Source organism: Pavona decussata, unplaced genomic scaffold (genome assembly GCF_977016875.1).
Source record: "Pavona decussata unplaced genomic scaffold, jaPavDecu1.1 SCAFFOLD_266, whole genome shotgun sequence".
Taxonomy (NCBI): Eukaryota; Metazoa; Cnidaria; class Anthozoa; order Scleractinia; family Agariciidae; genus Pavona; species Pavona decussata.
In genome coordinates, this window is record NW_028145668.1 from 243,823 (window position 1) to 267,500 (window position 23,678).

The window sequence follows — 23,678 nt, forward strand, 5'->3', positions numbered from 1 at the left end:
AAAAATACGAGCAGAATTGGCTTTATTTTTCGCTGAGAAAACGCGCGCGTTACATCTGACGTCATTTTTGTGGTTTCAGCTTCTGAAGCTGAAACCACTATTGTCGTCGTGTTGTGTAAGTAAGTAAGTAAGTCCATTTTCCGTAAAGGTTCGGAATGCCGACGGTTCACCACGACAGGTTACGAGATCTGAGTCGGCTTTATTCGTACGGAAGATTCAAAATGGCTGCCAGGTCTCCTCATGCTCACCAAGGGGGCGGTTTGTGGTTCTTGGAAGGAAAACACAGGTTTTCAATACAGTAAATCAAAAGCGGTCAGTGTAAAATGCAGACTGCAGACTGCAGACTGCAGACTGGGGGTAAAATGCAGACTCGGGGTAAGGTGCAGACTAAATTATAAAGACTATCTTTTTAAAGTTACAGTCAATCCAGGTCACGCGTGAACAGTAATCCCAAGAATGAAATGTACGGTGGCCCACAAGTGCACTCCGAATTCCAAATGACACTCCCAATTCTTTAAGTCCACTCCGAATTCTAAAAACTCACTTCGAATTCTTAAAACCCACGCCGAATTCTAAAAACTCACTCTGAATTCTAAAAACTCACTCCGAATTCTAAAAACTCACTCCGAATTCTTAAAACTCACTCCGAATTCTTAAACCTCACTCCGAATTCTTCAACCTCACTCCGAATTCTTAAACCTCACTCTGAATTCTAAAAACTCACTCCGAATTCTAAAAACTCACTCCGAATTTTTAAAACTCACTCCGAATTCTTAAACCTCACTCCGAATTCTAAAAACTCACTCCGAATTCTGTTGAGCTGGAATCGCCAGGGACTAGGTTTTCGAAATGTGTATCATGGGATATTAGCTACATTTTCAAGATGGCGGCGGCAAACTTGACACCATCACTAAAATGTGAAGTGTGCACAGCAACAGTGACGCTTCACAGCAAATTTTGTGCCACCTGTGGTGCTGAACTTGATGAAGAAAGACTAGCACTGAAATATTTCAACGAAGGATACGATTACGAGGTTATTCTGTGCTTTTTGCTGAAATACCACGGAATAGAAATGAGCCTGCGAACGCTCAAGGATAGATTCAAGTCACTTAGCATTCGACGACGGAAACTATTGGATTCAAATGACCAGGATGTCAGAGTTAGAATACAGGAGGAGTTACATGGGCCTGGCTGTTTATCGGTCTACAGGAGCATGTGGCATATTGTGGTATACTGTTGGCATATATTGATGGGTATGATAAATTGAAACCTGACGGGTTCTCAGTCCATGGCTGTATTGGCGATTGCAGCCGCAAGGTAATATGATTAAGTTGGATAGAACAAACAGTAATCCGTGACCGTCAATACAGCCATGGACTGGGAACCCGTCAGGTTTCAATTTATCATACCCATCAATATGCCAACAGTAGTTCGGTCCTGGATTAGTGTAAACTCTTCTCTTGAGCTTCCGCCTTCGTCTTCCTTCGCACCCTTCAGGGTCCATTTCTTATAGACATGTCGCACTGCTTGCCTCGACACCTGATAACCCTCACGGCGCAAAGTATGCCACATGCTCCTGTAACCTGATAGACAGCCAGGTCCATGTAACTCCTCCTGTATTCTAACTCTGACATCCTGGTCATTTGAATCCAATAGTTTCCGTCGTTGAAGGCCAAGTGACTTGAATCTATCCTTGAGCGTTCGCAGGCTCATTTCTATTCCGTGGTATTTCGGCAAAAAGCACAGAATAACCTCGTATTCGCATCCTTCGTTGAAATATTTCAGTGCTAGTGTTTCTTCATCAAGTTCAGCACCACAGGTGGCACAAAATTTGTGGTAAAGCATCACTGTTGCTGTGCACACTTCACATTTTAGTGATGGTGTCAAGTTTGCCGCCGCCATCTTGAAAATGTATCTAATATCCCGTGATACATTTTCGAAAACCTAGTCCCTGGCGATCCTAGCTCAACAGAATTCGGAGTGAGTTTTTAGAATTCGGAGTGAGGTTGAAGAATTCGGAGTGAGTTTTTAGAATTCGGAGTGAGGTTGAAGAATTCGGAGTGAGTTTTTTAGAATTCGGAGTGAGGTTTAAGAATTTGGAGTGAGTTTTAAGAATTCGGAGTGAGTTTTTAGAATTCGGAGTGAGGTTTAATAATTCGGAGTGAGTTTTTAGAATTCGGAGTGAGGTTTAAGAATTCAGAGTGCGTTTTAAGAATTCGGAGTGAGTTTTTAGAATTCCGAGTGAGTTTTAAGAATTTGGAGTGAGTTTTTAGAATTCGGAGTGGACTTAAAGAATTGGGAGTGAGGTTTAGAATTGGGAGTGTCATTTGGAATTCAGAGTGCACTTGTGGGCCACCGTAGAAATGAACATTCGAATTTCTCTTTGTAATGTCCGACGTGTCATGAGTGAAATGTTGGACATCCCTCTGGAAATCGTTCCGAAAAAGACGCATTAACTGAAAAAAAGATTCAAAATACTTGGGAAACAATTGTTATTCTTGAAATATTCAATTTTGCAATGTAAAGAAAAATTCATAGCTTTATACTGTCAATAAGCAAGGGAAATTTATACGGGAACTCTGAAATCTCGTTGGCGATTTTGAAAACTGACATGCATATGTAAACTTCAAAACTCCGTTCAAATTTCAAAAATATCGTTCACGCGTGACCTGGGTTGACTGTAAAACACTCGAAGTGATTTTGGTCTGTATAGAAAGCTAATAAGTAAGTGTAGAATTCCAAAAAGATATATGTAGCGTTGTTAGCGAAAAAGGAATTTGAGGCTTGCGAAAAGAACTTAGGATTTCATTGCGTGACTTTTGGGGACGGCGCCCTACTTCTTCCAATACTTTCAAAAATTATTTCTCCAAGAATTCGCTTCGAAATAAAGAGAAAAACCGCTCAATAAGATATTTAAATGTTTTAGTTTTGAAAAAAAAAAAAAATGCACTTGACGATGTGCTTTCGAAATATATCGGTGAATTTTAAAGTGCGCGGATGGATGTACTGTCCGCCGTGAATTAATTACGTTGTAAACAAACCGAGTACAGAAAACTCAAAAATTCGTATCTCGGTAAATATTTGTCCTATCGAGCTCATTTTTGTCTCTATAGAAAGCTGAGTAAATGTAGAATTCAAATATGAAAAGATTTCTGTTGCGCAGATAACGAGAAAGGAACTTAACGCTTGCGAAAAAATCGTAGAAAATGAAAACAGTTCTCACGGTTTAAAATGACTGAATACTTTCCGGGATACAACCTGCCCAACCGAACAAAATTTAATTTAATTTAGTCTCCATTTTACCCCTGGTCTGCAGTGTTCAGTCTGCATTTTACCCCCAGTGTCTGCAGTCTGCATTTTACACTGACCGAAATCAAAAGAACAACTTCTAAGGAACACTCGGCTGCTTAAAAAGTCAGTGAGTTCATAGCAAAAAAATTCCTGTTCGAGATTGTGTGAAGTCGAAAACATGTGCGATCGCAAAGTGAGTCCATTTTCCGTCAAGGTTCGGAATGCCGAAAGCTCACCACGACAGGTTACGAGATCTTCTTTCCCTCTTTTTCTCTCCCCCAGCCCCCCTCGTTTTCGTCCCCTCACCCTCTCCTTCTCGCGTCTCTCTAGGAGCCTGGAACAGGCTAAAGGATCGTTTGAAGTTTTATTTTGGGGTGCAAACTAAGATCGTAATTTTCACTGATTTTCATTTTGTATTAGCACTGAAATTACAAATGTTATAATATCTGCAGAACGAATCGCCCTGTCTCCTTAGCGGGAAACGTCGCTTCAGTGAGTAAATAGAGGGTTCTGAGGCAATGATAATGATAATGATAATGTTTATTTGTGCTTTTTTTCTATTTACATGTTGATTATTACAATCTTTTAGTGTTGTCATATAAATTTAATTAATTATTAGTTAAATTAACGTGTAAAGCAAGGAAGCTAAATAAACCATTAGGTTGTCTTGTTAGCTCCCTGGCTAATTAAGGTTCTAGATAGCAGGCAAAAAAGAAAGAAAAGAAAAGAAAAGAAAGAAAAAGAAAAAAAAAATGAAAAAGCAAAAGGAAGGAAGAACTTATTAATTGTCGAAACAACAACGTGAAATGACCTCCTCACTTGAACGCCGTTTTTATCAATTTAATTCCTTGATAGTTCGCCCACATTGTGCAAGTTGAATGAATTGGAATAATAGCAGGGAAGTCGTAGAACTGAACGCGATATTATATTTTCAAGTGACGTTTTCGCTATTTGTCATGGCGCTGTTTGTAATGCAGGACATGGTAGTCAATCTGTGGATCTACTCATGTATTTATGCCACAGCTACTGTATTTTTATTTCACGCTGATTATTTTGTCCACATTTTACCAAGCATGCGCAAAAGCTTGTGTTTTTCGATCTCTAGTCTTCCTGAAGATGATAAGGCTTTTAAAAGGTCGACTTACAGAGGAAATAAAATTGAGAGATCATCCCTTTTTTTTCCTTTCAACGATAATATTCACTAATTTTCAGTAATAACAACACCAGTCCAGCACCAGTCTAATTGATTAAGTCTAGTAACACGAAAGTGTATTGCAATGAAATAGTTTTTAAAAACGACTGGAGGTCCCATAAAACATCTCTACAAATTTTGTCTTTTTTTTTTTTTCTATTAATGGTAACTTAATCTCTGTGTAGTTAACTCAAAGTTTAAGACATACAGTAAAATATCCCATTTACTGCGGAAAACATGCACATTATATGGATTCTAATCAGGACCCCAATTGGGTGGAGTAAAACTTCAGTGTCAATCGGCAAGCTAAAGGGCAGATCTGCGTGGTTCGGATCGATGCTTTTCGTATTACACTGTAATGGACCTTGTTTATACAAACTGCCTTGGACACTTAGTGAAGCTTGATAGCTATACACATAAGTTGTTTAAAAATGAAATAGAGCATTAAACTCTTGCTTTCCTAATCCCCAAAGTGTACATAAAATTTAATTCTTGTCTTAGGATGGACACTCCCAGTAGTGAAGGTAACAATGCATGCTAGCGGCTCCTGTATTAAGGGTGTCTTTACATGCACACTTATATATTCTCTTTCCGTCTGCAGCAGCAGTGCTTGTGAGCGAAACAACTTTAGCATCGTTGGTTCCACAGTTGGCACCAAGAATTTTCTTACCCTACCACATAAAATAAAAACACAGTTCGCATTAGCAAACTTTAAAAGAGGGAACTATGGAGGCAAAACATTACCAATGCGCTTAGGTTAAATATTTAAAAACAGGAATGACATTGCCAGTGTACACTAATCTAAGCATGTATTGTAGTAGTGAGCCACAGGGTGGCTCTTTACCGTACCGAAGAATTCCGAAAGTAACGGCCCCCGTTACTTTAAGCAAGTTAAAGGGGCCACTACCGTTTGGGAGGCCGTTACTTTCGGATGGTTAAGAAACGATTGTAATTTATTAAAAAGACATTCCGTTTATGCATGTTATGAACTCCACACACGAGCAAAGCAAATAGTAAAAAAAAGGGCCTCAAATGTTTGCACTCTATAGCGAATATAATGTTCGTATTATACTGTAACTAATTACTGTATCATTTGACTCTGTTGACACATACAGCTTTTAAATCATAGTTTCCAGCAGGATTCAGTTGAGATTGAAAGAAAAAAATCACAAATGATTCTGCTCGTTGTTTAGTCCTGCACTCAGGCTGTTCCATCCGCATTGCGCTTTAGACCAGAGAACGGTTTCTGTTTCAGTGACTTCTTTAAATCTGGAAGGCCGTTCTAGGTTATCTAATACAATGTTGATACAAATTGAACGGTAATTATGATAGATGGCACGAGAGTATTGGCGATTTTCACTGTAAATAAGAAAGAGAAAACGCTTTCCATGTTCTAGCTACTTACGTTACGTTAAAAACCTTAATCATATTGTAAGTCGATCAAAATAGAGACAATTTTATTTGTAGGGTGGTATTATAGAGTAAAAAGTACTACTTGAAACGTTACAGCAAAGCAAACACAATACGTTATTTTCATTTTGTTGAGTTGTCATTTCCGAGGGGCCGCCACTTTCGGGTGGACCGTTATTTTAGGGGAAAGGGAGGAGGGGAGGGGGTTACTTTCGGAGTTCAATAGAAAGATAAAAAAAAAAAAAAAAAAAAAAAATTAACGTTACTTTCGGAGGGAAGGGATGAGGGGGCGTTAGTTTCGGAATTCTACGATACATTATTTATCCCCTGAGCCTGCCCATCGAACGTTTCCGTGTGTGCATTTTTCGCTGTTTAACCGCACGGAAATTTCGCGCGCATCCAAAATACCGAAAGCAGAAAACTCCACGGAAACGCTTGCTTCGCAGGCTAATTTATCCCCAACACTACATAAAGCGATTAAGGTTTCTTTTCCTGGGCTGGGGTGCTGGTAGCAGTTAACGCCAGTTTAAAAAAGGATTTCTCTTGACACTAACATTGATCGAACTTACAAATTAAACAATTTACTCTCAGTTCAATGTGATTGTAAGCCTCTGAGTGGACCAATTAGCGTAAATTAGTTTTCAAGCCCAGAGTTCGCGTACAGGGGCACAGAGGAGCACAATACCTGGTCCTGAACGCTGTAGGAGTACCACACTTTCAAACAAACGGAATAAATATCTATGCGATTTATTTTGTACAATGAGCTATTTATTGGAAAACAGCTAGTGGAAAAGGCAATTGTTTTAAAGTTTCAACAAAATGTCGCTACAGCTTTGATCGAGCCACACAACCACCGTTTGATTACAAGCTCCTTCGAGACCGTGATTTGCAGAAAGAGTGAGACAAGGCTTACGAGAGACAGACATTTTTGAAAAGGTAATAAAATCAGTTTCTGGATCGGATAAACGAGAAGATAAATATTCCTCACAGATAGTTTGGACACTTACATTTGTTTCAGTTGCTGTGGCTTCGACTGTTTGAACATTATTAGGCGGTGAAACTGCAGGGCTTTGTACCCTTTTGTAAGAACAGAATGAGAGTCCACTAGGCTTAGAAGCACCAGGAGGGCCCTGGGTACCATTGTGTCCGGAAGATCCAGGTGGGCCTGTAACACCAGGAGGGCCCTGGGTACCATTGTATCCAGGAGGTCCCCTGTGACCCTGCGTCTTACAGTATGTTGACCACCTACAATCAGTAAAGCAGACATGTTGTCGTTAAGGCTTACAAATAATATTCAGTAAACAGCCACAATTTTTGGTAGCTTCTTTGCTGTGTCTTGTGATCTATCACAGGAAAGCAGATTAGTCCTGTTTCATATAGAAGGGGATGTTGTAACTGCAGCGTAATTGAAGTGGTGTAATAACTGTACTGTAATGTAATTATAAATTTACCAATTAATAAAAAGAACTATTTGCAATAAAAAAGCATAATCGTTGTTGTTGTTGTCGTCATCGCATCGTCATCATCATCATTATTGTTAAGTTATAGGATGACGGTACCTTGACTGTTAAGTATGAAGTCGTTTCTGCTGTGGAATTGATTAACATCCTTAAATTTTACAATTCGTTCACCAAAGCGGTTGAAGAGCTATTTCCCATCTGGCCATCACGTTCAGTAAGATTCTGAACTTTTCTTTCCTGTTGACACAAATGTAAACCAAGAAAAAAAAAGACATAAAAATAAAGCAATTTATAGTAAACTTTCATCCATTAGCATTCATTCGGTAAGAGAAACAAAAACATATTTTTTCCTTCTTTTCACAAAATTATGGCAAACTAATGTGTCGAGAAAATGGCCATGACTTGTTCGCGAACGATATGAAACCATTGCTATTGATTGTATCAACTGATACTGGTAGCACTGCGCCGTTTTCAGCATAAAAGGTCTTAATTTTAAAAGTTATTTCTTTTCGCGTGGGAAGGACTGCTAACCCAGCTAATTATACCATAGAAAGTACCTGTTTAGTTAGGTTGACTTAAACCCTGTTATCTTTGGCTTTAGATCGTGAATTACAAAGTTGAATTTATAATAAGTAATACGTGACAATGTGTGACTATAAAGAGAGTTTTAAATTTACATGGTACAGTCGCCGTCGGTTTAATAAAGGTTGATCCCAGTGGATGTCAATAGCTTTCTTTTTTCTTGAGTAAGTGGAAGTACTAAAATACTAAAACAATTAGGCGAACATAAAATATGGCATTGTTTAGAATCTTGTAAGTGTTTTAATACATGAGAAGCCCTATAAGTGGCTAAGTGCTCACTAGCTTACGCATGTGGAAAATGCCTGATGGTTTCCCCTACGTAACAGGCATTACAGCGCTAGCCCGCACAAAAAAAAAAAAAAACGTATACAGCACACGAAAGGAGCTTGCTTGAGATCGGGTCTTTCCCTCCAAACATTTTGCCGATCTTGAAGTATCGACACTGAATGACTTACTGTAAGTTGACTTGTGTCGTTTGATATCTGTTCCTCGATTTCGACTCTGCCTTCAAGCCATTTTAAGCCATTTATCACCTTGGAGGAATATAAGTGAAAAACATTTCACGTTGTCAATTTATTAACTCAGAAATCTAAAAAAAAAAGTTAGTTCTTATTTACTCCTCCGGCGACGACGTCAAAACTGATAATTAAGTAAACCAATTACGAGCCACGTTACCTTGTTCGATAAGTTTGAAGTCTTTTCTGCCGTGGAATTGATTGTCATCCATACGTATTTCAAATCGTTCTCCTGAACGCGGAGTGTTGAGTTTGCGGCCATTTGACCATCAAGCTGAGTCTTAAGAATCTTAAGTTCACGTTGAGTAGTTTCCAGGCGTTCAGTAAGATCTTGGACTTTCTTTTCGATGCCTAGTGACACAAAGGTGAAACACTGACTAACAACATGAGAAAACATTTCAATGTAGCTGCACGGTTACCCTCGAACCTTGCTTCATGACCAATTTTTCATTTTTCATTTTTCATGAACCTAGTTCAATGGCCTTAGCTTCCACAAGGCTCCTGAAGCTTAGTAGAGCATAGAGCATGCGGACTTGTAATCGGAAGGCCTTAAGTTCGACTCAATATAGCAACATTTAGAGTTTCCTTTTTCTGAGTGTGCCTGTGTCACGCACTGATCATGAATAATGCATCATTCTCATTCAGTTCATTTTTCATACAGCATTTCAGCCTTGGGCATTACCAAACTTTATACCAGTCACCTGAAAGGTTTTTTTTGAATAATACTATATAGCTAATACAAATAATACTTATACAGTCTGGTAGACAGTAGAAATGTCATCACTGCCTCGAATTTTTCAGTGAGTGGGTTCTTCGAACTTTTCCTGAACTTTTCTTACATACCCTCCTGTGTTGTTAACATCTTGATAATATGGCGTTTAAGCATTCCAAATAATAGATCCTCTGCCGGTAAGCAACTAAATTTTTCATGTAGTAGTTGTTGAAGCGTAGCACAAACATTTGTGTCAACTCCGAAGATTGTATTTAGTAACCTGTTTGTTAATAATGTTAAAATGTTCGTGGGCGAGAGTCTACGATTTCGCCAGGCTTCGCTCAAAATCCGGCGAGCACCGGATTCATTTTAGTTGGCGAGGTTTCGTGAAAATAGAAATAAATGTCTATTCCTGACTTGACGAAAGGATCACTCCTAAAAGGTCACTAAGAAACGTCCTGATCCTAGATGTATGCAGCAATGATCAGAATGCGCACATCAGAAAGCAGAATATATTAATAAAAAATGTAGTACTCGAAGGCGGGTCTTTGATGCATGTTCTCCTGCAACTAAATAATAGCGTTTACTTGATTTAAATCTTAATTTTTCTACAGTAGACTCATACTAAATTCATTTTAAAGATAATCTCGAAATATTAATCCGCTTACCGTGCAACCCCGCAGCAAAATCTGCTGAGGTGGTCAATGAAGTGTTGCGAGATATCATAGGGAGTAAAACTAAAATCAAAGTGGCCGTAGCAATCAGGAAGGAAACAACAACAAGAGCGGCCATACACACATCAGTCGCTGAATCATTGCATTTGACTCAGTGGCTGCTGGAACCTTTTTGCTTCTCAGGGGTCATTTGGCTTGTTGCAGAAGTGGTTTTGCTTTCTCCAACGACGTCTTCATTAATCCCTGAGTACGCAGTTGCTTCTTTGGATTCTATCTCGAAGTAAATGTTTTCTGCTACGGTAACCGCCGTTTATGCTGTGTTAGGTTGGTGCGTATGTTCTTCGACGTTCGATTTCAGCCTTAAATGTGTATTCTCTGCAGACTGACACAATAAGAAAACTGAACATGCATGGTGAAAGGTGATGCTTTTTACTGACTTATCTGAACGTGTAAGAAGTGAAGAATTTTCGGATGTCGATGGTCAGTTGTCCCCAGTTACAAACTTTTTTTTCGCTGTTATTTATTGTCATTTGTATTGTCATTCATCGATCTGAAGTTATTACTGAAGATATTTTGTCCTAAAGGGATATCTTATCCTTAACACCTGTAAAATGCATTCAGTGGACACCTTCAATGTGGAGTCTTACCAGGTTTCAGCCAATCACATAATTTTATTTAAATACGATACTGCCAGGCAGTAACATTATACTGTTAATCATCCAATAGTAATGCTATTTACTAACCCGTCTGGACATGTAAAAAGTGAAGTATTTTCGGTTGCTGACGGTCAGTTCTCTCCGTTACGAACTTGTCTTCTTTGTCACATTTTGCATTTATATTTCAATGTGAATGGATTTATGAAAGCATATCCACAGCCCCCAACCAGTGGGACTCACTACTAAGATGTTTTCTCGTGAACTGTTTTCTTATCCTAACACCTGTAAAATACAATCAGTGGACACAACATTTTCAATGTGGAGACGGGTGGATCGTTCATTTATCTCAAAGTGGCCCTATATTAATTATGAAACTGCATCGAGACAAAACTTTTTTTCTCTCCTAGTTACATCACTACAAACTAGCCAATTATATGACGGCGTCAATAATTTAAAAGACGCTATTTTTGTTTGACCTCGGTAACACCCAACCACAGGCTGAGCCGTGTATTTCCTAGTAACTTCTCAAAACTCGCTATATCAACTTCTACTTAACTTCTACTTCTTCTCAACTTCTAATAAAGGATGTTTATAAAAATATGTCTATTTTTGGACTGCATCAGGATAAAAAAGGCAGTTACAGTAAAATGTTGTTCAGCAATTGAAAGAGGATTCTGATACTACCAATGAATTTAAAGAATAGTACTAGAAGCACAAGTTTTGGCCTAAGATAGGTGTTCATGCAGAAGACACTTGCTTAAATTATGTTAATTTCATTATCGAAAATCATTGTGAGTGGAAATTAACTACTTTCAAGTTAGGTAATAAATTAAGTCGTCAAGGGACATTCCCAGTAGTGTAAGAAGCAAGTCTTTCGTTGTCCCCCAAAGGGTGAGAACAGGGTGGAAGATCCTTTACAAATGCAAATGTATAGCCTCACGTTGTTATGAACTGTCTTGAAAAGATTATACTCTGCTGCATAATTCGTTGAACAGAATACACCCAATATTCTTTTTCCCTGTTAAAAGAATAATGAGGATAAGGCGCGTTAATACTTCACACATGGGTTTGCTGCACAACTGAATGCAACGATTCAAGAAATAAACATCAGCATCATCAATTCGGGTTTTAGGGGTGTTTGGACTATCCTGAAAGCAGGGATCCCTTGGATTTTTCTAGAAAAATAGAAGTGATCTTTGAATTGCAGGGTATATTACATTTGTACGTTATACTGACGAATAATGTTGGAGAAATAGGACAGTAAGGCGCATGTCTTCCATAGGCCCGTAGTAAGGTTCACGTACAGTGTCAAATAATTAAAATTTCAGTTACCATGCGTCATTTTTATGATCTTTCATCATTTTTTTCTACTTTTTTAAAATTTCAAAAATCTTTTCCTATGACAAGTAACGAATATTCAAAATTAATATTGAACTGTTGTTTGCCAGTGAGCATACTCACATTTGGTTCAGCCAGGCCTGCTGATGTTGCGGAATCACCTGGAGTTAGCGTCTCTGCCACAACCTTGTACTGACATGAACTGAAGTCTCCAGATCCCTTTGGACCTGGTGGACCAACTGATCCCGCAGGACCCACGGGTCCTTGACTTCCATTAAATCCTGGTGGTCCAATTGGACCCGCCATCTTGCTAATGTTGTTGAGCTGAAAATTGTACAGATAACTCTTGAGAACCCCCGCAAGTAAATGTAATAAAGAATTTTTTAGTTCACACGCAGGAATAAATTAAAAAGAACCGTGGCTTGGTCAAGCCACAACGCACACTTGAAAGGATTATTAGTATTATTAGCATTCTAATACATTTAGCTAGATGTACTCAATTGGAAGGGGTGTCCCATCCTCGTCGATTATGCTCTCCTTGCATCATAATCACTGCACCACCACCATAAATCATCAACATAATCATCATCATCATCATCATAGTTACCCTTCTTTCTTTCTTTCTTTCTTTCTTTCTTTCTTTCTTTCTTTCTTTCTTTCTTTCTTTCTTTCTATCTTTCTTTCTTTCTTTCTTTCTTTCTTTCTTTCTATCTTTCTTTCTTTCTTTCTTTCTTTCTTTCTTTCTTTCTTTCTTTCTTTCTTTCTTTCTTTCTTTCTTTCTTTCTTTCTTTCTATTGACAATTGTCTGTAATAAGTAACATGTTTGGTCTTGGGTCATACGGAGGGGCCTAATGTCAATCAGTCTAATCACCTGATGGGGTACCGGTGGGTGTACAAAGAAAAATATACAAAAACAGCGTAACGTAACGTAATCTTGTGAGAAAGTGCAATGTTCATATTTCTTATAGCATGCAGCAGAATGGTTCGTTGCATACTTCTTAAGACTTTGTTTGTTTTAGACCTTCCAAACAAACTGTTCAACTTTCTTTCTTTATTTTTTTTGTTTATTTGTTCCTTCCTTCCTTCCTTCCTTTCATTAATTCATTCATTCGTTCACTTGCTCATTTATTACCTTGTCCATAAATCTGGAACTTTCTTTCAAAGTCTTAGTCATTTCTGTCCACCGTTTATTCAGTTCATTCAAGCGAATGGCAGTAGAGTTACTGGAATTCCATAAATCAGCAATGTGGCGAGAAAGCTGTTCCAGACGACTGGTGTGATCTGCGACTAGCTTTCCCTAATTGCAAAAGGGATAAAAATTATATCAACAGTTTGTTAAATCCTTGGTATGAGCGTTTTGATTTTCGTTACGTTTAATTTTCTTTACTGAATCAATACTTTGACCCTTAGCTTAGACAGATTTTAAAAATTTAACTACTGCTACTATGTATATGCCTCAAGATTTCAAAATGACGATAACTTGTTCGCCAAAGATTAGACATTTGGGCATAGAGGAAGGAATTCAATGCTAACCCAACCGATTATGGCATACAAATCACCTGTTTAGTTAAGTTGACTTTTACTTTACTTAGCGTCTCCTCAAGTCCAGTTTGCGTTGTGTTGACCGCCATCCAAACGCTGTCGAGTTCTTTTTGTGTGTGATTTGTTGCCGAACATAACTCAGTTAAATGTTGCTGTATCTCTTCTTTTGCTTCCTGACGAGTAGCGTTCAACATGTTCTCGAGGTCCCCAATTTTCTTGAAGTGCAGTTGCTCCTTTAAATTTGATGACAAGAGAAATTACTACGTTTTAGGGCTGGGGGAATTCTTCTGTTTCGACGTCGCTTTTAGAAGTATTCAGATTTTTCAATTGGCCCCAATTTAAAAACAAACAAGAAAACTGAGAGAGTCATAGATGCGGCCCCATCGTACGCCCCATTCGTCTTCACGAGATAACCAAAACCTTCGTAAAGATTTCCATAAACATCAGTCTTGTTGACAGAGTTATAGAAAAACGACTTAAAGTGACTACAGCCTTTTACAGTTTTTTCTTTTATATCTGGTGTGAAATTTTACAACGTAAATCAATGGGATCAGTAATGTGAGAAGAAAGTGACAGACCTGCCATCGACAGGGGACACGATTACAGAGATGGACTTAACCATTCTTATCATCAATAGGTGAAGCGAGCAATGGTGCCTCGCCGTTTTGACGTATTCATGATAAATCTAGCTGACCTGAATCGTATTAATAGCTTCATTAAATCCTCTGTACCAGCTATTTCATTAGAAATGGCCCCTCTGAATACCAACCTTGTTGCCGAATGCAAATGTGAAACACGTTACCTGCTACCTTAAACAATATCCCTTGATTTTGGCGGGAAATCGATGTCTTTTTCACTTTTTGACTTATTAGACATTACACTTTAATTGATAAGAAACTGAAATACCTAGGAAGGAGCTGCTTTTTGATGAATTGGCAGAATGTCTGCACAGAACCACGTCCGAACTAACTAAAACGTCATTTCGTTAGTTTTTTTTTAAGGTGGGGAGGGGGAAGCTTTTTGCTTTATATGAATGAAAGTCACAGAATTAATTGACTTGTAGGGTCTAAGCAAACTGAAATTTGCAGGAGGGTATAAAGGGAGCCGATGAAATCAGATTCCTGCATTGATTAGTAATGGTAATAGGACTGAGTGGAGTACAACTCACGGAGTATTCGGGCGATTTGAAATTACGAGCCTGATTACCCCTGAATTGTACGACACGAAGTCCTATTACCAATTAATTGTGCCAATAAAAATTTGCGAGAATCTCAGTCTTGGAATATTTATTAACGTAAGAAATAGATTCCAAAGTTGAAGCTGGACAGCTTACCTGGTCACAATTTTTTCATTGATTTTGATTGGTTATCACGTGCCATGTAGTGAAATTTCATTGGCTAGTGGCATTTGCTACTTGATTCTGTCCGATTTGACCTGTCCGATTACAAGCTTCTAGTAATCGGACAGGTCAAATCGGACAGTTTTGGAGTTACATAGCAAAATTAAGCTATAAATATGGGCTGTTAAGAACCAATCATATTCAAGCATTTTGTTATTGACACAATTAACATATTTATTAGAAAGTTATAAATGCAATTAATAAGAAAAGCCTCGGAAGGCAATTGTTAGGCTAAAGGTAAAATAGGATTCACGACTGAGCTTAGTTACCTGCAAATTACATTGGCCTGCAAATTCGTAGCTCGTTTTAAGTAGCGTAAAGGTCTTAACTAAGTTACTTCTGCGGCTCGTATAAGAAACTAGGAATGCTAGCGAAACTATAGTATACCATAGAAATTACCTGTTTAGATAAATTAACTTTTACTTTCATTACCACCTCCTCAAGTCCAATTTGCGTTGCGTTAATTGTCATCCAAACTCTTTGAAGTTCTTTTTGAGTAAGATTTGCTGCCGCCGACCATAACTCAGTTAAATGTTGCCGAGTCTCTTCTTTTGCTTCCTGACGAGTAGCGTTCAACATGTTCTCGAGGTCCCCCATTTTCTTGAAGTGCAGTTGCTCCTTTAAATTTGATGACAAAAAGAAATTACGTTTTTAATATGTAATACTTTCAAATGCGAACAGATTTTAAGATGAAAACAAAATTTTATTGATAACAAATAAATGTTTTAAACCGAAAGAGAAGAGGGTACCAAGAACAAAATATACAATATAATATATAGAATACTTATAAGAAGTAGATCTAGAAGGAACTGCTTCATGATGAATTGGCAGAATGTCTCCACACAACACGTTTGAACTAACCGAAAGGTCAGTCTATTAATATTTTTTAAGGTGGGGTAGAGGTTGGGGAGGGGAGAGCTTGTTACATATAAAAGTCACAAATTGGCTGGTAGAGGCGACGGGATGGTTGTTAGCAAACTTAATTAAATTTGCTAGAGCGTTTGAAACGGAACAATGAAACCGGTTTTCTAGATTAACACTGATTTGATTAGAAAGGTATACCGTATATACATTTAAAAAGAGCAAACGGAGAGCAGATCTTACGTCATGGTAGAAGAGGATTCACGAAGCTTGTGGCCTGTAATTATAAATTCTTGACTTGTTTATAATAACATAAAAAGACCTAATTAAGTTACTACTTCTCATGTGGGGAAGGAATGTTAGCCCAACTGATTATAGCATAGAAATCACCTGTTTAGTTAAGTTGACTTTTACTTTCATTAGATTCTCCTCAAGTTCAGTTTGAGTTACATAAATTGCCATCCAAACGCTTTGAAGTTCTTTCTGCGTGAAATTTCGTGCCGACCATTGGACATTTAATTGTCGAGACACTTTTTTGGCATCCTGACGAGTAGAGTTCAACATGCTCTCGAGGTGCATGATTTTCTTGAAGTGCTGCTCCTTTAAATTTGGTGAAAAAGAGAACGCAGTTGGTAAATATTACGATAATCCTTTCAATTGGTAACAGATTTGACAAGATGCCTGCTACACTGGCATTACGCGAGATGCTGGGGCTGATTCATTTATTCCAACTGTATGCTTCGCCGATTGATAAAACTATCCTTGCTAATGGAATAGTTTGAGTCACGACGATCGCGTTACGTTGTTTCCCTTGTGTTACGCTACTCAGGGTTTCAAGGGAAATTGCGGGAATTCCATTGCGATAACGTAAGCTTCTCAATGACCTCTTTTCAGTCTCGCGTCGTGGTCTAAGAATGTCAAAGAAAGCACGATTCCTTCGCCAGGAACTCTCCAATTTCCACCGTTTTAGATGTCGAGTGCTTCTTAGAAGTTGTTCTTTCGATTCACCGATTCAAAATGGTGAAATTTCCGTTTGAAAACGGCACACTTGAGTCCAGAACATGTTAACAATATGGAGCCAAATTTAATCTGTTTTTAATAAATAGATCAAATGATGCGTTGACGTCACACAGGTAGGGGTGAGTTGGTCCCCTCCCTCGCGATGTAAGCGACAAGAATGGATTTTGATTGGCCTGCTTCTGTTGAAGACAATCAGAACAATACACCCCGAGTAGGAGAGGGGTGAGTTTAATGAATAAATTAATGTACCGATTTGTAGCTACGAGGAAGAAAAAAAAAAAGAAATCGACCCGTTTTTAGACACGGTATGCCCCCTCAGGGCATCCCGCGTAAAAATGCAAATGAATTATGTTAGATCTGACAATATTTTGGACTGACTTGAAAAAAAAAAGTAACAGAAAAGTAAACTCGTTCTTCTTGTTCAATCCATAATCTGCCGTCCGTAGCTTGACCTTCGTGACGTGCTGATTGCGTAACCGAAGAACAAAAATCTCCACTACAACCAATAAAGTTTTATCCGGCCCTTTCTTCAGTCCAATTGTTATGCTTGTTAATTTTTGTCAATTCAATTTCTTCAGCGAGAAATGCAAAAAACGGTAAACTGATCCCAGATCAGTAAGAACTTGAGCAGTTTTCAAGTAAGTGTCGAAAGTAATTTCGCGTTTGGTTTGGACACAACATGAAAACTGCTCTATATATTAAATGACTTACTACAACTTGACTCGTGTCGTTTGATATCTGTTCCTCGATTTTGACTCTGCCTTCGAGCCATTTAAAGCCATTCATAACCTTGAAGGAATATAAATAAAAAACTCAATTTATTAACTCAGAAATCCAAAAACAGTTTTTTCGCGCTCCGAGGGTGTCCGCTCACGAGAGCTCGGCAGTATCATAGTAGTTGGTATTTATACGTCTCAGGCGACGAGATCAAAACTGATAATCGAGTAAATCAATAGCCACGTTACCTTGCTTGATAAGTTTGAAGTCTTTTGTGCCGTGGAATTGATTGCCATCCATACGTATTTCAAATCGTTCTCCTGAACGCGGAGTGTTGAGTTTGCTGCCATCTGACCATCAAATTGAGTCTTAAGAGTCTTAAGTTCACGTTGGGTGGTTTCCAGGCGTTCAGTAAGATCTTGGACTTTCTTTTCGATGCCTAGTGACATAAAGGTTAAAGACTGACTAACAACACGAGAAAACATTTCACAGTTGCTGCAGTAACCCTCGGAACCTCGCTTTTTTGGCAATTTGATCAATTTTCGGACAATGTTTCAGCCGCTGAAAGGTTTTTTTTCTTTTTACTAAATATACTATATAGCTAATACAATCTATTAGACAGTAAAAATGTCACCACTGCCTCGAGATGTTTGAGGGGATTCAACGTTCAAGTCAAGGTTTTTCAGTGAAGTGGGTTCTTCGAATATTTCTTACATACTCTCCTGTGCTGTTAACATCTTGATAATATGGTGTTTAAGTGTTTTTAATAATTGATCCTCTTCGTGTGACTGCATTTTTCATGTAGTAGGTGTTGAATTGTAGCACAAAAAATTTATGGCAACGTTAACTCCGCAGATTGTACTTAGCAACCTCTCTGTTAATAATGCATGTTAAAATGCTGGTGGGCGATGGCGATATTCTACGATTTCGCCAGCTTCAGTCAAAATCCGTCTAGTACCGGATTCATTTTAGTTGGCAAGGTTTTGGGAAAAAAAAAGGAATAAATGTCTATTCCTGACTTGACAAAAGGATCACTCCTAAAAGGTCACTAAGGAACGTCTTAAAGCCCCTAGATATATGCAGTAATGACCAGAAGGCACACATCATGAAGAGGGCAGAAGATATTAATTAAAGTTGTAGTACTTGACGGCGGGTCTTTGCCGGTTCTCCGACAACCTCCAGCTACATATATATAAGCATTTGCTTTAATTTTATCATACTAAATTCATTCTAGAGTTCTCGTGTTGTATTAATCCGCTTACCGTGTAACCCTGCAGCACAATCTGCTGAGGTGGTTGAAGTTTTGCGAGATATCACCGGGAGCAAGACTAAAATCAAAGTGGCCGTAGCAATCAGGAAAGAAACAACAACAAGAGCGGCCATAATACACATCAGTCGCTGATTCATTGCATTTGACTGGCTGCTGGAACCTTTTTGCTTCTCAGAGGTCATTTGTTCAGTCGCAAAAGTACAGTTTTGCTTTCTCCAACGACGCCTTCGTTAACCCCTTGGTACGCAGTTGGTTCTCTGGATTCCATCGCGAAGTAAATGTTTTCTGTTCCGGTTACTACCTTACTCATCGTTTATGCTGTTTTGGGTTGGTGTGTATGTTCTTAAACTTTCTATTTCAGCCCGGCCTTAAACGTATTCACTGCGGACTGACACAATGACAAAACGGAAAGTGCCACATAGCATAAGATTTCATGGTGACACGTGATGCTATTTACTAACCCGTCTGAACATGTGACAAGTGAAATATTTTCTGATGTCAATGGTCAGTTCTCTTCAGTTACAAACTTGCCTTCTCTCTTATTTATTGTCATTTGTATTGTCATCAAGCGATCTTAAATTAATAGTTAAGATATTTTCTTGTGAAGTAATATCTTATCCAAACACCTGTGAAATCTTATCCTTACAACTGTAATGAGTTGGTGCGTATGTTCTTCAACTTTCTATTTCGTATTCACTATGGATTGACCCAATGAGGGAACTGAAAGTGCCACATAGCACAACCATGGTGACGCGTAATGCTATTTAATAACCCGTGTGAACATGTACGATCGCGAAGTGAAGAAGTTTCTGAATTTTCTGATGTCGATGGTCAGTTCCCTTCAGTTACAAACTCGTCTTCTCTGTTTTTCGTATTGTTATTTGTATTGTCATCTGTATTGTCACCAAGTGATCTTAAATTTTTAGTTAAGATATTTTCTCGCGAAGTGATACCTTATCCTAACACCTGTGAAATGTATCCAGTGGACGCCAAAATTTAATTGCAATGTGGAGTCTTACCGTCTTTACTAAGCCTTACCAATCAGATAATTTTATTTTAAGACGATTCTACCGGGCAGTAACATTATACCGTTAACAAGCCAATCGTGATGCTTTTTACTAACCCATCTGGACATGTGAAAAGTGAAGTATTTTCGGATGCCAACGGTCATTTCTCTCCTTTTACTAACTTGTCTTCATTGTCACATTTTTCATTTATATTTCAATGTGAATGGATTTATGAAAACATATCCACAGCCCTCAACCAAAGGAACTCACTACTAAGATGTTTAACTCCGCGGTTCTCTTAAATATGAAACCGAATCTCCAATATCACTCTTTTTATGTTTACTGAATCATGCTTGCAGCCCTGATCGCTCAGATGTTAGACATAGTCCGATTTAGACATAGTCACTTTAATCATCATTTTTATTTTTATTATTATAGGCAGCATCAAAACGTTTTTATTACGACTTCACAAATGTTATTGAAATGGGCGCCAATATCTAATATGAACGCGTCGTTAAAAATTTAAACCTTGATTCGAAAATACTGTAGTAGCTCAATACAGCAAGTTCTACAGCAGTTTGTGTTCATTTTTCTCGAAGAGGCCCTTTCAGTAAGAAATTCAACCGCATCGAGACAAAACTATTTTCTTGTCCTGGTAAACATTACTACAAACTATCAAATTATATGATTCTGTCAATAATTTAAACGGCGCTATTTTCTTTGACCTCGATACTACCCAACCACAGGCTGAGCAGTGTTTTTCCCCAGAAATTTCTCAAAACAGCTCTAACCCTCGTCATATCAACTTCTACTCATAAGAACTAGCGTTTAGGGCACGGATGTATTTCAAGACGTACGAAATTAATTAGGTTATGTTTACAAATTCAGTGTTTCGTATTCGCAGCTCAATTAAGGAGGTCCATTTTATATCTAGTGTTGGGACCGGATCAGTGCTTGAAGAAGACAAATATATAGTAAAATGTTGCACACGGTGAACTAACTGTATGTTAAAGAGTAATAAAAATCAAAATGCAGATGCTCTTATTTTCATTTCGACTGTGATAAAAATTATAATAAAAAAGGTAATTTAACATGGAGAGAATAAAATTTAAAAATTAAACGCATGCGCATGCGCATGCTTATCTGGTCAGTCTTTAAAGAGTTAGCGTTTCCAGGAGAAAAAAAAAAAAAAAAAAAAAAAAAAACAGGAACGCCGGAAGAAGAGGGAAGGAAGGAATAGCGTACAGGCCAGTATATTACTCCTTCGTTCCTGACTGATGACGCAGAATAATTCCAATCAAATATCGCCTTTAATTTTTAAATTATACCTCGTCATCAGTCCGAGTCGCCACGGAATTACATGAGATTTGAAAGTCCTGGAAAAGCGCCCAACAAGAAATGTAACAAAAAGAACACAATGGTCCGTAAGGACATGATATAATTGCATAAAAAAGCTGTAGACTGCCACTCCGGTGGCCTATAGAGTAAAATATGACATACACACATTTAATGTGTATTGTTTTGAAAATGAACAAGTAAGCTCGTGCCAAAGTTTCTTACAACTGGCTTATTGTAATGCTTTGCGAATGTCTGGGCGTTTGACCAGCCACCCGCTTTGAGAATATCTTTAAAGGAGGAGAAATCAGGTATCCCATGAGTCTCCGCGAAAAATTATCGACCAGAAGGTGTCAAGTATCGATGCGAAGGCGAGCGCGCAGTCCGGAATCGACTGAATTTCAAGTGGCTATTTTTCCTTATTCAGGATCTGAAAATGTAAGTTAAATCGTTTTGTGTATTGCTTTGGCAATTAAGTTCAAGCTTGCATTACAATTTCGCAGCTAATTTGCCTAAGAATAAAGAAAAACATACAATTGTTTGGAGTGGTATCACATAATCGACTCGCTTTGTTCGTTCGCGGCTCTCAAATGCTTGACCCAAATTTGACCCTAGCGAGTTCAATCCTGGGTACATTAGCGTGAAATCTTGCCTGTTGTTGCTCGAATAGTATCCCCTTTGAATTTTATTCAAGGTCCCCTTAAGTCCCCATGTTTTGAAGGAATTTGTGTTCGTTGAAGTTTGCCTAAATTGGCGCCAAACATGTAAACAACTGCATAATGCTTTTATAGTAACTACTTTTGAACGATCACTCGTTTTCCCGGTCGAAATGAACAGTATTTCAAGCATGATTCTGTTCGGTTCTATTCGTGTAAGGACATCAAGTGGTGACATAAATGCTTCCTTTTAAGTCGATATTCATGGAAGAAGCCGAAGAAGAGTCGAGTGGCAAGCGGCCGTTCAATGTTTCTGATCGCACAAACAAGCAAAGAAGCCGCTCTCGTAAGTCTTTTGGAAAACTAACGTGTCCCATGACCGTTAGAAACCGACAACAGGCTAAGTTTGACGAATTGACATAACTCTGACTGTCTAAATCTAAGCAATTCACGTAAAGCAATGGCGACGAGCAATTTTATTCAAGGTCCCCTTAAGTCCCCATGTTTTGAAGGAATTTGTGTTCGTTGAAGTTTGCCTAAATTGGCGCCAAACATGTAAACAACTGCATAATGCTTTTATAGTAACTACTTTTGAACGATCACTCGTTTTCCCGGTCGAAATGAACAGTATTTCAAGCATGATTCTGTTCGGTTCTATTCGTGTAAGGACATCAAGTGGTGACATAAATGCTTCCTTTTAAGTCGATATTCATGGAAGAAGCCGAAGAAGAGTCGAGTGGCAAGCGGCCGTTCAATGTTTCTGATCGCACAAACAAGCAAAGAAGCCGCTCTCGTAAGTCTTTTGGAAAACTAACGTGTCCCATGACCGTTAGAAACCGACAACAGGCTAAGTTTGACGAATTGACATAACTCTGACTGTCTAAATCTAAGCAATTCACGTAAAGCAATGGCGACGGAGAGAGCAGCTCAGCGTTCACTCCGAGAAGCCCCATCGCAAATGCAGGATCGCGTATCAGCATCGAGTTGATAATATAGTTGGAAGCGAGGCATTGTGGGATACCTGAATTTTCCTCCTTTAATATCTTTCAAAGTGATGCTGGTCTGCGAGGCATAGGAGGCTGATGCAGATCGTCCACTATGACTGGTGAATTCAGTGACATCTATCCCTGCATCTTTGAGTACAGAATTGTATCACTTGTCTATGGTAGCATTTGAGACAACCTGGTGGAGCTTGACATAGCTGATGAGTGGCTGTGAAGTGGAGCCTCTGATTAATGTTTATGTCTATATTTAATGTATTACATATGTTTTTGTTTTTCTTTAGTGGGGCGTTTTTAACAATGAGCCCCTGGCTCGGGAGACTGGGAGACCACGCCCCACGTTTCGACGTAATATAAAGTTATATTTACTTATACTTTATTGTCTGTACTCTTACAGACAATAGCCATTCAGCGCACGGGAATGTTTGACAGTCGATTGTAAAAGATAAAATGCTACTCTTGTAAGAAATTTGTTTTATGGTGTATAAAAATATAATATACTAGAAACCAGTAAATGTTTTTAGACACCAAAATGTTCAGCAAGAGTAACATCTTATTCATTTTATCCTCAAGATGGTCTAATCTGTATCTCCCTTGATTGGCTAAAATGATTTGAGGCTCAACTATTGTCCGTCCTAAAAATCTAAAAATTACAGTGACCACCAGGTTCCATGTAAGAGCGGTCTTTAATTGAGTATCAAAAGAGATTTTACATTTGGTTTGCGTTTGCTTTTAACTACTCTTCGGTTAGTTTACAATTTTCTAAGCCATTTAGAAATCAACTGACAAGCCAAAAATTGATCGTGCTACATTAGTGTTCGCACACTATTACTATAATATACTTAATTATCTTCTCCCGTGAGGGACTTTTCAGGGATAATGAACAAACCACTCAGAAAGAAAAGATTTCAAACACAACATAACATGGTTAAGAATCCCAACAGGAGGGAGGCAGACCGTCTAGGTATTTACAAGCGTTGCCAAAGAGTTGAACTCAGGGCTCACCGAGAAACAACTCGAGATATAGTGGCCAGAGCGAG

The 23,678-nt window shown here is 38.4% G+C and overlaps 3 protein-coding genes across 8 annotated transcripts in view; all 3 read right to left on the minus strand.

The window, feature by feature from the left end:
- Positions 1 to 4,574: 4,574 nt before the first annotated feature.
- On the minus strand, positions 4,575 to 7,559 carry LOC146455903 (uncharacterized). The gene is made up of 3 exons (XM_085093747.1): positions 7,525 to 7,559; positions 6,901 to 7,138; positions 4,575 to 5,154 (listed from the first exon to the last, which is right to left on the minus strand). Exons 1-3 carry the CDS (start codon positions 7,557 to 7,559, stop codon positions 4,981 to 4,983), a joined length of 447 nt encoding a protein of 148 aa, XP_084949873.1. The 3' UTR covers positions 4,575 to 4,980.
- A 580-nt stretch (positions 7,560 to 8,139) lies between these two features.
- Positions 8,140 to 10,207, minus strand: LOC146455904 (uncharacterized). The gene is made up of 3 exons (XM_085093731.1): positions 9,831 to 10,207; positions 8,611 to 8,801; positions 8,140 to 8,468 (listed from the first exon to the last, which is right to left on the minus strand). The coding sequence occupies exons 1-3, from the start codon at positions 9,952 to 9,954 to the stop codon at positions 8,265 to 8,267; spliced, it is 519 nt and encodes a 172-aa protein (XP_084949857.1). The 5' UTR covers positions 9,955 to 10,207; the 3' UTR covers positions 8,140 to 8,264.
- Positions 10,208 to 11,235: 1,028 nt separating this feature from the next.
- Positions 11,236 to 23,678, minus strand: part of LOC146455905 (uncharacterized) — a 25,014-nt gene continuing 12,571 nt past the window's right edge. The window contains exons 1-9 of one of the 6 annotated variants that reach the window (XM_085093712.1): positions 18,632 to 19,043; positions 17,618 to 17,808; positions 17,364 to 17,441; positions 16,023 to 16,232; positions 15,171 to 15,389; positions 13,390 to 13,605; positions 12,963 to 13,127; positions 11,954 to 12,154; positions 11,236 to 11,510 (exon numbers count right to left, since the gene is read on the minus strand). In XM_085093712.1, coding sequence (XP_084949838.1) covers positions 11,322 to 11,510; positions 11,954 to 12,154; positions 12,963 to 13,127; positions 13,390 to 13,605; positions 15,171 to 15,389; positions 16,023 to 16,232; positions 17,364 to 17,441; positions 17,618 to 17,808; positions 18,632 to 18,821 — 1,659 coding nt within the window. In that variant the 5' untranslated portion in view covers positions 18,822 to 19,043 and the 3' untranslated portion in view covers positions 11,236 to 11,321. Of the gene's footprint in view, positions 11,511 to 11,953; positions 12,155 to 12,962; positions 13,128 to 13,389; positions 13,606 to 15,170; positions 15,390 to 16,022; positions 16,233 to 17,363; positions 17,442 to 17,617; positions 17,809 to 18,631; positions 19,044 to 23,678 lie in introns of those variants that run through there. The other 5 variants (XM_085093710.1, XM_085093708.1, XM_085093711.1 and 2 more) reach the window with 5 other exon arrangements.